The sequence below is a fragment of the Carassius gibelio genome, chromosome A22 (assembly GCF_023724105.1).
Source record: "Carassius gibelio isolate Cgi1373 ecotype wild population from Czech Republic chromosome A22, carGib1.2-hapl.c, whole genome shotgun sequence".
Lineage (NCBI taxonomy): Eukaryota > Metazoa > Chordata > Actinopteri > Cypriniformes > Cyprinidae > Carassius > Carassius gibelio.
Window position 1 is genome coordinate 13,757,814 of NC_068392.1, and position 16,759 is coordinate 13,774,572.

Sequence of the window (16,759 nt, forward strand, 5' to 3'; positions counted from 1 at the left end):
ATAGATTGTAGAAGAAAATAAACAAATACATTTATAAAACAGAAAAGAAGAAAAGAAAAGAAATACTAACAACAATCATTTCTTCATTTTTTTCTAGCAAAAGATTCAAGATCCAAAGTATTTGGTGATGTACAGCAAGGACGTTACCAAATAATTTTGTCCGTAAAGTTTAAAAAGGAGTCATACTTTTTGATTTGTTTGATATTTAAGATTTTTTTCAATGACTCCATTTCTATTACAGATAAATTACAATTAAGCTATGAGCTTAAATGAGCCAAGTCTTCCGATAGTATAAAAAGTGAAGTTACTGTCAATGTTTATGAATTTTGATAATGATATATTGCACGGGTGAATTTAGTGAATATTTTAAAAGGTACATCTCTAATCTCGAGTTTGTTTCATATCATTTCACCTGGTAACTGTTGACGACACTCACGTCTTACTTACGTATTTACGTATACTTGACGTCTGACGTCATCTGAAGGACGACACATGGCACATCGAGACGGAAGAGTTGGAAAAGTATTGTTTCCCTCTAATTTCAGAAATATTTAGTCAAATAAAAGACACAGTAAATTGATAATATTGAACCAGAAACATGATCAGGTATGTGTGATGAATTCTGAAAGAAATGCTGTTTAGAGAAACTCGTTCTTCTCGGAAAGTGAAAGTCTGATGAAGCTTGTTGCTCGTGTTTGTGTTTGGCCGGCTGTGTTTGGGTTGACAAAAATGCTTCTTTTAAACTAGAATCAAAAACAGGAACACTCTTAAGCTTCATGAATACATTAAACATTAGTTATTATAAACCTGATTATCAGGTTGATCTGCTTTAAGGTTTATTTTGTTTTAGTTTTCTTGCTGTTAGCAATGGCCTAGTTACATAACTCCGCCATCTTGGATTTCCAGTCTTTCCGGTTGTGCTAAACGTCAGTTCAGAGGATGTTTACAGGATTTATAATATCACTTCAAATTCAAATAAGATATACACTGCTATTATCACTATACTACAAATGTTAACTGAGCCAGTGGATTTGAAACTTGTGTATGTTTGGGTCTGGTGAATGAATTAAATACACTAATGTTCACTACTGTTCACGAAATGAAAGTTGAATTCATGGTGTGTATACACAGCTACATAATATATTTTTATCTAACCAAATATGTAAATGTAAAAATTACTTATTTCTCGAAAAAATTTGTATTACATAGATTTTTTTTTCAATTAACCTGCTAACTGTCACCCCGTCCCGTATACGGGACGCCTACATTGACTATACTATATTACAATCAAATCTAATCTAATCTTGACAAACTATATATCTTTGGAAAGGTCTAAGACTCCCAAATATTTTTTTTACCAATATTTCTTGTAAAAAATTATGTAGGAAAAGTAATAGATTAATTTATGACAAGAGTGCACCCTCAGAAATCTGCATTACAAAAGGAGTTTTGACCTTTGTTTAAAAAAAATACTTCCTAGTTTTTTTTTTTTTATTTCACATTTTAGAAATCATCAGAAGTTATATATCACTTGAAAACATAAAATTTCAAAATTCATCCTTCAAAACCCATTTTAAAATCAGACATTGTATTACCATGTAAATGGTACATCAAAATCATGTTACAAAATGTTTTCAGTCATGAATTAAAAAAAAAAAATAGGTTTGTATCATGCACATTGAAGTCTATCTTCAAAAACGTGAGTGACAGTTAACAGGTTAAATATTTACCTAGTGAGACATGGGCTGCGATTTATCTTCAGAAGTATCCATTTCTCAATTGCACACATATATCAGTCTGTTTCATCATTATTTTCACAAAATATTTTATTTTGCACAGTAAAAAAAATACATGACTACTTTCAATATCTGTTTAATCTGATAGTTAATGCAAAACAATAACAATATACATGCGCTGCTCATAGACAGATAATGATTTATGCTGCAGATCTTTCACAAAACAAATAAACATTGATAAAAACACATGAACGCAAACAATGATCTTTTAATTAATGCAAGCTTACCATAAGTACATTACGTTTAATTGTACAGTTAGTTATAAATTATGTTATCAAATAAAGTTAATAAAACAAGCTTTATCAGAAATCTCTGTGCGTCTCGTTTGACAGTCAGAAACCTTGATCTTTCATAACAGTCAGAACAAAACCAGCTCTTCGAAAATGAACAGTATTGCATATTTCAGAGGTTTGTGTTTGAAAGAAGAAATCCCTGTGGACTGATTAACCTGACGTCGATGCTGATGTGCGTAATCAACAGAAGAATAAAGCAATCTTCGTGTTGTATCTTGATGAATTTCCACACAGAGGTACGCAAAAATGTAGGAAGGATGTTTCCCCATGTTTTTAATATACCACTATTCGCTGTTAAATTTGAAAAACATTAATTATATCCATCTAGCCAAGTTTCGTATGTAAGTTTCCCTTACAGTCAATGCGAGCGTGCAAGACCGGAAATAAGTACGCACACACTCGCGTCGCTGAAGCTCACCGGCGCCATCTTGTGCACCTATCCCATTAGCATTTTGGATTATCGTCTTTTGTGTCTCATGTTTGTGGTTCATGATCGTTTTAGTTGATAGTAGTTTGATGTTCTCACTCTTACATTGAAATCAAGGTTTTACCAGTAAAGTCAAACAGGTGAAGACTGTCCTCTTCAAAAACATGTACTGCCAAATATAGCATGTTTTGACAGGGTAGAAACACTACCCTATCGTACCTTAATTATTTGTGTTATTTAAGAAAAACATTATCTTGGTGTTGTTTGAGGCATGCTCTTCAAGTTGAGCTAATGATGAAGTTAAATAGACTTTATGTTATTGCAGCTGCTGCTTCATCTGTGTATTTGCTGTGCTGATAAACAAAGGTCAGAACAAAAACTATATTTCAGAGTTTAATTCATGCCACATGTATAAATGTCAGACTGTGTTTACAGTAGTTTGTGTGATTTCAGTGTGTTTGCAGGTCACACTCGAGGGGTTTATTGATGGTTCTGTCATCCTGCCGTGTTCTTCAGCTCAACATAAACTTCAAGACATTGATGTGCACTGGAGACACAATGGCAGCAAAATTATATTTGATATAATTCCACACAGTAATTCACCAGTGACACAGGATTCAGAGTACAAGAACAGAATTGAAACCTTCCCTCAGGAGTATCTGAGAGGAAACTTCTCCATCAAACTCAACCATCTTCAACACACTGATGCAGGACAATACATTTGCTATATTACACAGTCATCTGAATATCGGACTGTACAGCTGATCATCAATGGTATGTGAAACTAGTTAATTAGTGCATGAAAGTTTTCATTTAATTTAGTTTGCTTCAAAATCTAAATACTGCAAGTGGCTGATCCAATATCTGAAATTCACCCCTGATGCTCCAGTCTCAGTGCTGTTGTATATAAATTATTGATGGATCCTTTAGGTAATGGTTTCTGTAAAAAAAAAAAAAAAAAAAAAAAAAAAAAACTATATTTTTCATTAATTTTTCAGGATCGATATCTGTTGAACAAGGAAACCAAGGAGGAACAGAACAAGAGGAAATGGTGCCGTCACTGTCTTCGCTCTTGGTTAGCATTATAGTACCACTGTTGCTGTTATGTCTGGTTGTAATTTTAATTGCAGTTTTCTGGAGAAAAAAGCACTTAGACAGCCAGACAGCTGGAAACGTTGTGAGTTCAGCCACTCCTGAGCAGTGTTGGGTATAGTTACTTTGGAAAGTAGTTAGTTAGGTTACAAGGTTACCATCAATTAAAATTAATCCGTTATGATACAGCGTTACCTATTCATAAAAGTAACGCGTTAGAGTACTCATGCATTACCAAAAATTAAAAGCCATTTGCAGCGGCTCACACATGACAGACACAGCCCCCGGTCCCTTTAAATGCACCTAGAAGTCGTGACTCCCGACAATGAATAACGTCAGTCATCCGACTACATTAACACTGCAGGATAACAATAACAGGAAAGACAGTCAGCAATCGGCTATTCCACATTGCGTTTTATTTATTTATTATCACAGAACATATTATTAATCAAAATTTGCACCTACCCAGCCCGGGTAGCCTAGGCTACTGTATATTATGAGCACCACAAGATAACTCCTGATTTTTCTTTAACTTTAAATAATGCAGTTATCAAAGTACAATTATGCTTACTTGTAAACACAACCTTAAACAGGCGTGCAGATTTAAATCCATTTAGAAATGATGAACAACCAGCCAGCCAATGATCTAACAGAAATTAACAGCTGCCTGTCAAACAAAAATGATAACAAACCGAATTAAATCCTTCACCGCCACACAGGCAAATGACAAATCGCTTAATAGCCGAACTAATTATTATTAAAGTGTCACTCACAGTCACAAGCCTAAATTCGCTTGAACACAGTCCTCTTACATTTACTCTTCAAAGTAGTGATTAAAACGTAGCGTTAAATTTGAGGTAGAATTTTTGGCGGTCGACAGAAGCTTTTCACCAAAGCAGAGTGTGCATTTTACCGTTATGTTCTTTTCTTTTTCGTTGACAAATTGAAAATAATGTGCGTACTTCCATAAACCAAACGCTGTCCTCTCTGCCATCTTGCCGGGAGTTCGAAAAAAAAAAAAAAACCCCACACACACACACAGGGTCAGGCGCAGGGCACAGACGCATCACAGCCATTGACTTTACGATCACAGAGCTTCGGCTCCGCTGATACTGTACATCCGCAGGTGGCACAGTAGACCTAGGACTACTGTCTGACAAAAAGCAGGCTGCAGTCGGGATTTTCCTTTCCTTAAAATAACGGATTACTTTTTTAAAAAAATAACGAAGTTACTGATTACTTACGCACGAAACTAACGCGTTAAATTACAAATTTCAGGAAAAAAGTAATTAAAGTACTCTAACGCGTTACTTTGTAACGCGTTACCCACAACACTGCTCCTGAGGTTGTGAACTCTTCTGCACAATATGAAACAGTATTGGCTGATAATCATGATGAAGCAGTCGGTAAATGAAAAACTGCACTTTTATGCAGCAACTGCATGAGCTTTTGCATTAAACATTGAGTCAGAGGAGGTTGGTGCTGTGGCTTCGGGTAGACAAATAAAAATAAATTCCAGTAAGCAAAGTGTTTTTCTGAAGAACAGAAAACAGCTAGAAAGAGTGTGTTTCTGGATCTTCCTTATGAGTACTCTATTAGGTTATCTAACAGTCTCTAGTGGTGTAGTTGTTCATGGTTTTGGAATTCAGGTACATTTCAAAAAAATGTTCAGGATCTTACAAGGTGCTCTACTCATTCATAAATCTATAAGATCTATACCCTATAAGAAAAAAAGTTACAATGTTAAAAAGTGAAAGCTACGATGTTGCTTCAGTAGCTGTTTTTATATTTTCATTTTGTACCATTTGTCTCAAGTCCTTTTAGTTACTAGTGTGTATGAAGTGTGCTATTTAAATAACCTTGCCTTGCCTCATGGCTTTATAAGTTACTTTTTTAGCTAAATGTTTACATATTTCGGATGTACTGTTATATCCTTGCCTTATGCACTGTTTTTATTGTGTTACAGAAAGAGATGTTTAAACTGGTAAATTTTTGGCTGAAGTTGTAAGACAGATAAGCCTGTCAATTATATAAACATTTATACTGAACATGTTTTATTTGTAAGAACTGGTAAATATATTTTAAATGTACTACATTGTTCTCAGGTATACACGCTGGAAATGAGGACCATTGTGTTTCATTGTATGTACACAAGCTCTTTATGTTCAAGATCCAACAAATAGTGTAAATAAAATAGAATCTGTCAAAGATGTCTGGATATTTCTAATCTTATGTGAACTCATCTGAGGAGTTAGGGTCTCACAAGCACCACTCTTTAATAGTAAATGAAAAACATCAGATAAAGACATAACGTCATGCATAATACAAAAAAACAAGCTTTATAATACATACAGTACAAAAGGATCTGCTTGCATTCAAGATATTTCCTGGATCAATGCAATGTCAAGTGATCAAAAAAAATTTTTTATTTTTTAAAAATCCAAATAGGTGGTCTTTGCACTATACTTAACATACTTAACATTGTTGGTCGGGGCTGTCTCTTGGCCAAAGATCTTGTAGTTTGTGCACCTTGTGTTGTAGTATGAGGACTGTTAAAACAAGAAAACAACATGTGATTCATGTAGTCTTATTATCCTAACATTAGCCTGAAACCCAACCTTTAAATCTGATTGGCTGATAGGGATGTTGATCCAGGACCAATAAGGATGTGTGTCCAGGAAACATGTCCTACATGACATCACATGATCTTCAAAGTAAATGATCTTCAGCGTAAGTCCCAAATGTGCTCTTTACCCTTCTACGTCAAACATACTGCTTGCATAGTCAATAGGAGAAGTCAATAGTAAATCAACTTGTTCTTAAGCATTAACAGCAAAATATATGTGTATGCTAAAAACAGACTGTTAAAGGAATAGTTATTTATGGTTATAAATGCAATATGGAAACTTAAGTATCTTTCTGAGTTGTATGAACAGGTCTTTGTCTCTCTGTTGTGTGGTGCCCTCTACTGGGCCAAACTTAAAAGATTATATTAAAGAGAGAATGAGCACAATGTAAGTGGTACTGTAGATTGACTTTCACAGAAACAGTATCATTCAGTCTAACCTGATGCCATCAGTCATCTTAAACTCAACACATTTCCAAAAATGGACTGAATAGCTGTCTTCTGAATTCTACAGATAGTTTGCTAAAAATCTACTCTTTTCACAGAAAGAAATATGAAAGGTTCACTTCCTCTACACTTACTCAAGGCATTAAGTAACGAGGGTAATATGTCTTAACAACAATTACAACATTTAAGCCTTGAGCAAGATGCTATGATAGATACCAACATTTCTAATGGGGTAGTTGCATATGTTGTCCATGTTAGATTTCAAGTCTAACAAGTGTGTGCATATACACTTCTAGTTTTGTCTGATGCCAGTGTAGAGAGAAAGCCAAGAATGTTCACACATGATCACTTCAAATATTATTTGATCTCAGGTATGTTTTTTGTCAGGTGAATGATTGAAATAATCAAAAAACTGTCTTGGACTCATGATGTACATGCTATCAGAAATGTCCTACTTCCCATTTCTGAAGCCATGATAACCAGCTCGTCATGTTCATATACTTTGTTGTCGGAAAGAATAGAAATATTCCCTGACAGCAACATTGTTTAGTTCCAGATCTGGACCACACACTGAATGATGGCACTTGAACGCTCTTCTGCTTTCAGCTCATTCTTCATCTGGCCTTGACTTGAATATTTTAGTTTCCTCTGGCTGCTGAATCTTTTTATAAAACACGTTTGCAGTAGAAAAATAAAATAAATAAAAATACAACCAAGACAGAATGTAATCAGGTAATGATGAAAAAATATTATTTCTAATATAAGCATAATGAAGTGGTCTAATTCACTGATCTCATCTGAATCCTAAATACTGATCATAAGTGTGTTTCTCCATTAATTTAGGTTCACCAACCCAGTATTGTTGCACCAATCAGGAATAAAGAATTTTTTAAAATGTGTTCTATACAGAAAAAGTTTTGAACTATTATATTATTTCGACACACAGACATCAAACAGCAGCACATGAATCTCAACAATGGTGACATCAAGAAAAAACCCAAAGCCCAGTTGAAAAATCTTTAGGCCACTTTTTTTTTTTTTTGTGATGCTGATTGTTCCATGATGTCTTGAGACATTTGCAAACAAGCAACTCCACATGCCTCAAATCCCATATCGCTGCTAGATCTGCTGCTAGCTGCTAGCATTCCTGTGCTGTTACAGTAAATGTCCTGAGGGTTTAAGAAACAATGATGCAAAATAAAGACATCATGCCCCATCATGTCTCACATCTCATCTGATCTCTTCATTCTGAAGCTGGAAGGACAGTGAGATGTTAATCAGAAAAACATCCAGACACAACAACAGCTTGTTTTCATATTTCAGTGAGTTCATGTTTTTAGTTTTTGTCATGATATTTACTGAGCAAAGAGTAACTGTTACATTCGGATCTGTTAATAAAAAACATAAAAATGAGTGTAAATCAGCACAAAGTGTGTCAGATTGATTCAGATTGACTGATATTCTAAATAAAAATAGAAATGTTTCAGTATAAAACTTTTTTTGTATGAGCTGTACAATGAAAAAGGTTAAAAACAATCGTTCTTCAGGTAACATTATTAAATCATTTGTTCAAAGTCATCTGGTCTTTAAAAAGTTTCCGTTTCACAAAATGTTAGCATTGTCCATGAAGTGTTTATACCTGAAACATTTAGTTGTTGAAATGTTACTTGATTCAGAAGTAAAATTCTCATTATGTGTGAAGGATTGTGAACTAGAATGTTTCCTAATGATCAAATAAACAAGAAAAAGTGCTTTTAAAACATTTAAAAACTGGATATTTGAATTCAGAAAGTTCATCTGCTTTAAAACTAGCAACCAAACCTTCATGCTGATATTGTATCCTATAAACAAACAAGGCATGAAGGGCAGATTCAAGACATGATGTGCGTGTGAAACTGTTCCTTTCTGTTTCTTTTAGTTCCTTTGCAGATCAGAATGAGGATGTCTTGGTGATCTGATGACCACAAAACAGACTGTAATTGTCCACTCGCCTTCTCATCTCTGACAGATGCCCTCAGTCTCTAAGTTCCTCCTCCCAAGAGAACGTCAGTCAATATTATCTTTGAGTCTCACAAGAGCTGAACAATCTGTCAGGATCAAAACAAGAGAGAACACCTTTAGGGATTGAACTCAGCTATAAGAAAAAGAATACAGGTAATTTCTTGTTGTAGAAAAACTGCTTATTAATTAATTCTTGAAATCTCTTTCCATTTTATCTGTAGGTGAGAGTGAGCCAGCAGGAACATATAAGAGAAATGTCTGATTTGATGAACAGGATACAAAATACGATGTTTTCCCAAAGAGGTTTATGGGAGTATAAGCTTCAATCTCATACTCATGTAAGTCTGAGTACTTCTACTCATTTAATTTGCTGCTGTTAATTTCACTTATGGCAGTAGTTCCCAATCCTGGTCCTGGAGAACCCCAGGACTGCACGTTTTTGGTGTCTCTCTGACACACACAATTATGAGGTCTTGGAGTCTTCTTGGAGATTTTGTAGGCTAACCAATGTCATTTATTTTATTGATGACTAAGGATCAGACAGATTATTCAAGACATCTGAGATTAGAAACACATTCATTATAACTAATGGTAAAAATTAAGTTGAAAATCAAGAGTAATTTGTGAAAAGTATGTTACTAATAGTCAGCTTGTGTCTCGAGAGTCTTAAATATACTGAAGGAAAGAAAATCTAGAGTGCCGTTCTTTATTTATTTTTTAATGAATTAATTTATTAAATTATGTATTCATTAATTAATGGAACAAATAAGTCTGACAACATATTTCTAAAGACATACAGGAAAGGATTACTTTAAAGGAGACATATTAATAAACCAGATAGATTGTAGAAGAAGATAAACAAATAAATGAATAAAACATACAATAAGAAAATACATTTTATTTTACAACAACCATTTCCTCTTTCTTTTCTAGCAACATATTCAAGATCCAAAGTATTTGGTGATGTACAGCAAGAACGTTACCATGCAAAGAATTTATCCGTGAAGTTAAAAAATGTATAATTCTTTTTGATTTGATTGACATTTAAACACATTTTTTTAATTGACTCCATTTCTATTGAGACTAATTCACTAATAAACTCAAACATTTTTGCTTCTCTGTGTTAAAGAATATATCACATGTTTTAGAGACAGCTTATAATTTAGATTTCCTGGGGGAAATAATTAAACAAATTAGACCCAAATTACTGTTATGTATCAAATGAACCATTTATTTCGATAGTACAGAAAGTGCAGTTATTCAGAATCAGAATCAGAATAATATTGTTAATGAATTTTGATAATGATATTTTGCACGGGTAAATTTAGTGAATATTTTAAAGGGTACATATTTAATCTCGAGTTTGTTTCATATCATTTCACCTGGTAACTGTTGATGAAACTCACGTCTTACTTACGTATTTACGTACACTTGACGTCTGACGTTATCTGAAGGACGACGCACATTGAGACGGAAGAGTTGGAAAAGTAGTGTTTCACTCTAATTTCAGAAATATTTATGAGCAATATATAATCAAATAAATCATACAGTATATTGGTAATACCGAACCAGAACCATGATCAGGTATGTGTGATGAATTCTGAAAGAAATGCTGTTTGGAGAAACTCGTTCTTCTCTGAAAGTGAAAGTCTGATGAAGCTTGTTGTTTGTGTTTGTGTTTGGCCTGCTGTGTTTGAGTTGACAAAAATGCCTCTTTTAAACTAGAATTAAAAACTTAAGCTTCATGAATACATTAAACATGAAATATTAAAAACCTGATTATTAGGTTTAACTGCTTGTAACTGTTATTTTAATTTAGCTGTTAGCGGTTAGCATTTTGGATTATCATCTTTTATGTCTCATGTTTGTGATACATGTTAATTTTAGTTGATAGTACTATGATTTACAGTCAAATCAAGGTTTTACCATTTGAGTAAAACAGGTGAAGACTGCCAAATTGTAACAATAGTGCATGCATTGACATGGGGGAGATCCTAACCTATCTTAATTATGTGTTTTATGTGAGATTCAAACATATTATGTTGGTGTTGCTTAAAGCATGATAAGTTGAAGTTAAAGTTGAGCTAAAGTAAGTTAAATAGATTTTTTTCTCTGTTTCTGCAGCAACTGCTTCATCTGTGTATTTGCTGTGCTGATAAACAAAGGTCAGAACAAAAACTATATTTAAGAGTTAAATTCATGCTACATATATAGATGTCAGACTGTGTTTACAGTAGTTTGTGTGATTTCAGTGTGTCTGCAGGTCACAGTCGAGGGGTTTATCTATGGTTCTGTTGTTCTGCCGTGTTCTTCAACTCAACATGATCTTAAACTTCAAGACATTGATGTGAGCTGGAGACACAATGGCAGCAAAATTATATTTGATATAATTCCACACAGTAATTCACCAGTGACACAGGATCCAGAGTACAAGAACAGAATTGAAACCTTCCCTCAGGAGTATCAGAGAGGAAACTTCTCCATCAAACTCAACCATCTTCAACACACTGATGCAGGAGAATACATTTGCTATATCAAAAACTCCGATAAATATCAGACTCTAAAGCTGATCATCAATGGTATGTGAAACTAGCAGAGAAGTGCAATAAGTTTTCAATATAAACAAAGTTGATTGTTTTAAAATCTAAATCCTGCAATTGTTTGATCCAGTGTCTGAAATTCACCAAATCTCCAGTCTGAATGCTGACGTATATAACTGTGTACAACAAGTAATGTTTCCTGTAAATCTTTTCTTATTTTTTATCTTTACCTTTTCTCAGGATCAATATCCATTGAACAGGGAAACCAAGGAGTAATAGAACGGGAGGGACTGGGGCCAACACTGCCTTTGGTCTTGGTTTGCATTATATCAGCTGTGTCATTGGTTATTATTTTCATTGCAGTTTTCTTTAGAAAAAGGTGCTCAAGCAGCCAGAGGGAAACTGGAAACGTCATGAGTTTGGCCACTACTGAATTATGTATGAATCACGTTGATAATCCTATTTAAAATGTTCCTGAAACATGCCTTCAATCATTCAAACACCTGCTGTAAACAAGCACTGAAAGAAAGAGACATAAGAACACAAACTACAATTTTCTTCAGCAACAGCATTAGATGAAATGAAGATAAAAGACTTTAAATCTCTCAAGATCTGATTAAACAAGTCCTCAAACAGCATTTCCAGCTTCAATTGTTACTAACTAGATTTACTTTATTTCTGTCACACATCTACAGAAATTCTTGTTGAGAATTAACAGAGGTTAAGATGTCGAAATTTTTTTGTTGGTGTCACCACCATGGGGGTCACTGTTTGTTTTAACCCTCTGAGGTCTAAGGGCATTTTTGGGGCATGGAGAAGTTTTGTCAGGCCCTGATATTTATTATTATTTTTTTTTTCAGTTTCTTATACCCATACAAATGGCTAAAGTCTAATCTCACTGTAACCAGTACAAATTGGGCTATAATAATATGTGAGCAGCATGTATGTAATTGATTGTGTTTAAAAAAAAAAAAAAAAAAAAAATGTTATGCGTGGTTAGTATAAAACTAAAAATGTCAAATCACTTGAATAAGGTCATAAAACACATACAGAACATTAGTTCCCGGGATTTTTGAGAACTGGAGCTTGTAGCCAAATGTTTTTTCTTTCTAAATTATGTGAAAATCATCTTGTTTACTCACTTACAGAAAACAATATATTGATTTAGATTTTTTAAGACACTTTTTGTTGGTAAAATTCATAGGCGAGTAGGCGTCAACTACCATGAATATCATTGTGATTTACACCTGAGAAGACCCACATAATGAGCTGCATAATGAGCCTTAATCTATATACATCTTAATCAAAATAAATCTATATATTTTATGTTTGTAGTTTATTTAGAATATATTTAATTATCCCACAACATAATTTAATATCCACTTGCGAGTGCAGTTAAACAGTTTATTAGGAACAATCAAAGCTGATTTTTTAGCACCATTACTTGGTTTATTAATTACATTACATTATTATTAATTTTGAAAAGAGCTGAGAATATTTTTTTCAGGTTTTTGGGGGATAAATTGAAAGAACAGCATTGTTTGTTACATTTGTTACATTTACATTTATTTTTTACATTTAAATTATTTACATCAAGCTTTTGAATGGTATAGTATCAGAATCAGAATCAGAATGAGCTTTATTGCCAGGTATCTTTACACATACGAGGAATTTGTTTTCGTGACAGAAGCTCTGCCGTGCAACAGAATGACAGCGACAGAACAAAAAACACATAATAAAAGAATAAAAAATACAAATAAGTAGGTACGGAAAGACATTCCTTACCTACAGTAGTAGTGTATATTGTTATTGAAACCTCATAATGTTTCATTTGATTATACATTTAGTGAAAGTGACGAGAAAGTGACATGACATTCAGCCAAGTTTGGTGGCTTTTAAAAATGTTCCTCAAATGTACAGAAAACTGAAGAAAAAAAATATGTTCCCAGAACAAACACTGAATATTTGGAGAATGTTCTTATAACAAAATTATGTTAGCTGGGAACCTAGGCTTGAATTATACTGTTCTTCATTAAAAACAATAAAAAATGGATTGAGTATGAGTTTGGTGCTTTCATTGTTGCTGCCACAGGTGAGTAAGAAAAGGGTTTGCTTGAAGAACAGAAAACAGCTACAATACAATACATTACAACTTTCATTTCTATAGCACATATAAAACAACTGCCATTGACCAAAGTGATTTCCAGTAACATTACATACAGTAACACAAGCAAGATCAATTCTAAAAGCTCTAACAAAACAGTACAATTTCAATCTAGACTTAAAAGCATCCTCAGCTTTAAAAACCATCTGCAAAACCTTGAATTAAATTCTAAAATCTTCAAGCAACCAGTGTAAAAAAACTGGAGAAATTATCTCTCTCTTCTTATTGAATACAAGATAACTGACCCTGTGAAATACCTATATAAAACTGAATTACAGTAATCGATGCATGATGACACAAAGGCATGAATAAAATTCTCCAGATTCTTAAAGAGAGAATTTTTTTGAGTTTATAGATAATTCTGGGTTGATAAAAGTCAGCCCTCACAACACTATTGACCTGCTTATCTAAAATTAAGGCTGAATTCATCATAACACCCACATTTTTTACATGATCTGAAAAACTTATCTTCATGGCGGCCAACCTACTTATAGTTTCCCTGGTAGGTAATTACATAAAACAGTTCAGTCCAAATTTGGTTTCTTAAGAAGTGTCTGCACTACTGTATTTTTGAAACAAGCAGGAGCCTTTCCATTTATTTAACTACTATTAAAAAGAGATTGAAGAGTATTGCCTAAAAGATCAAACAATTTTAAAAACAGCAGAGGAGGAAGAGAATCAGATGGATGTGCCTTATTATATGCTCAAACTGAGGTAAAGAAATAGGTTCAAAATTACTAAACAAACTCAGATGATTTAACTCAGAGTGCAAGGTCATTGCTACTATAATCTGTGACCAAAAATTATCAACTTTGTTACTTTGTTTACAAAGAATTGCCAAAAAATCCTCACACATCTTTTGAGTAGCCTCGAGACAATCAGTAGGTGCAGGAAATATCAGTTTATTAATCGTATTAAATAAAATATTAGGCTTGTCTGAGTTCTTATTAATTATACTCTATATAATATTTTACTTTTCCAACCTTCACAATAGACTGAAAATTTGACAGAGCTTCATATAACATATCAAATGATACTTGCAGCCTATCCTTCTTCCATTTTCATTCAGACCCAACGCTATCTCATGACCAATTCATACGTATTTTACGAGGTGGCTTATTCGTATGAATTTGTACGACCTTACTCGTACAATTTTATACGACCCCAGTGACGGTTAGGTTTAGGGGTGGGGTTAGGTGTAGGTCATTCGTACAAATTCATACGAAATGTGCAAATCGTAAAATACGTACGATTTGGCAACAATCGTATGAATTTGTACGAGTGTGGTCATACGAATTTGTACGAATAAGCCACCTTGTGAAAAATGTACGAATTGCCATGAGATCGGGTTGTCAGACCTTGTAGAAAGGGAATGTTCCTCTTTAAACTTATCAACCAGATCCACCTGTGAAGCCCACAAGCTTGTTCTCCTCCATGCCTCAGCAGCAGCGGGTCCTGAACTGCGGGAAGCAGATGGCTGCCCCTCTTTCCTCCATGAGAGAGACAAATGAGAGCAGAGCTTTTTCATCAGAAAATGCTCACAATGCATGCAAATTATCCCTCTTCAGGACATTGTGTGCATGCTCTTCAGAATAGAAGATAGAATAAAGATCACTCTTAATGCACACTTCAAACAAAACAAAACGAAAGAAGAGAATGACGCATTCTCCCAGCGCCTATTTATACTGTAGTCCCACCTGTAGTGACATCATGGGCTTTTGCCAATCAACATGTTGTTGATGTTTCTTCAGTGTGTGCTTCAGACAGGTCACGATTAGACATTCCCCATAGGGACCCCTAGAGGACACAGTGTCTCATTCCGTTGAAAGGGAACACAAAACAACACACCTGTGAGAGTCTGTTCAAATTCTTCCAGAATTTTTCGGTGGTTTTAACAACCATAGGCTGAACAATGTTGTGAAATTTTGGCAAAACTACACATTGACATGATGATGGATACATTGACTTGTCTGGAGCGGTCAAATGAGGCATCTACCTACACTCATCTATGATTGGATGCATCAGAAAACAATATAATACAAAGCGCTGAGCGTGTCAGTAAGGGAGATTGTGAGCTGTGCTAGACAAACCTCCTTAACGTTACACATTAAGAAATAATTTGTATTTTTGTGAAGAGTGATCTGAATGTTGTACAATAACAAGATGAAGATCATACTCATTGTATTTATAGTGTAAATATAAAGTGCGGGTTGTAAAAATCTTTGATTATTGAAAGAAACCGTCATGATGCCCAGGCTGCTTCTTTTTTTTTTTTTTCTAATCATGAACACCAGTGACATAAAGGAAGGTGCTATAAACATACAAAATGTCCTGCTTTGCATGCAATACATTTATTGGAATAATAACAATATAGAAAACAAAATTCAATTATTAAAATTATTATAATGAGAGGAAATTAATGTCTAAAGTAAATGTTCTTTGTACAATTGTGTGCAAAGTGAAACAAATGTGCAACATACACAACCAAACAATTGTGCTGATGTAAACTGTGTTTCAGTTCCTCTGTGGTTCATAACTAAGGGTGGCACTGGAAACTCAGCATTCATGTCATACTTTTGATGATAATAAAGTCACAGTGACAGCGGGATTGTGTCAAACAGAATTCTGAAAACTTCAGTGTTTAAATAACCACATGTACAGAGATTAATATGTTTGTCTGTCTCCATGTGTACTATTATTGTTTTGTTCCTTCTCAGAGACTCTGGTAACAGGAGTGACTTTGCTTTGATTTGTTTCTCACTAAACACATGATCTGCCCACTAAACACTTGCTCATCCAGACTGTATTCAGCTGTTTTCAATTCTCTTTCTCTCTCTGCTTTTCTTTGTAGGTAAGAATGACGATGTTGGGAATTCTGCATTTTTGTCCTGTATTTAGAGTGACAATAAAATAAAATCAAAACATGACAAGACATGAATCAAGTGCTTTGAGACACAACAGGCCTCATTTATAAATCTTACGAAGAAAAGAGCGCAGATCTGTGCACACATAAAGTATCAACTTATGACAGAGTTCACATGTGATTCATGAAACATTCGCATGCGGCCAATCTCATCATGCAAATGATCACACGTTGATCAGATTAAATATCAGGCAATGGTAGAACTTGTTGTTTGTGTGTGCATGAGGCGCCTGTGTGATCAGATGGATTAAATTGAATAAAGATACAAAGAAAATAAATAAAACGCATTGAGAGTGTAACAAAAACGAGTCTATACCTATAGCCTATACTGGTTGCACCTAATTATTTTATCCCTTTTATAGACTTATTTTTTTTTTCACAGAAGTGCTGCAGGTGCCTGATGTAATGATTGAATCATCATGTTCTTGTTTACGCTGCTATTCACACATA

At 34.1% G+C, this 16,759-nt stretch overlaps 1 protein-coding gene across 4 annotated transcripts in view; it reads left to right on the forward strand.

Moving 5' to 3' along the window:
• LOC127943181 (CXADR-like membrane protein) overlaps positions 1-13,261 on the forward strand; it is a 168,793-nt gene extending 155,532 nt beyond the window's left edge. For 2 of the 4 annotated variants that reach the window (XM_052539407.1, XM_052539408.1), the window contains exons 3-4: positions 10,935-11,261; positions 11,463-13,261. In XM_052539407.1, the coding sequence (XP_052395367.1) occupies positions 10,935-11,261; positions 11,463-11,689 (554 nt within the window). In that variant the 3' untranslated portion in view covers positions 11,690-13,261. Of the gene's footprint in view, positions 1-2,841; positions 2,883-10,934; positions 11,382-11,462 lie in introns of those variants that run through there. The other 2 variants (XR_008149587.1, XM_052539416.1) reach the window with 2 other exon arrangements.
• The last annotated feature ends 3,498 nt before the right edge of the window (positions 13,262-16,759 follow it).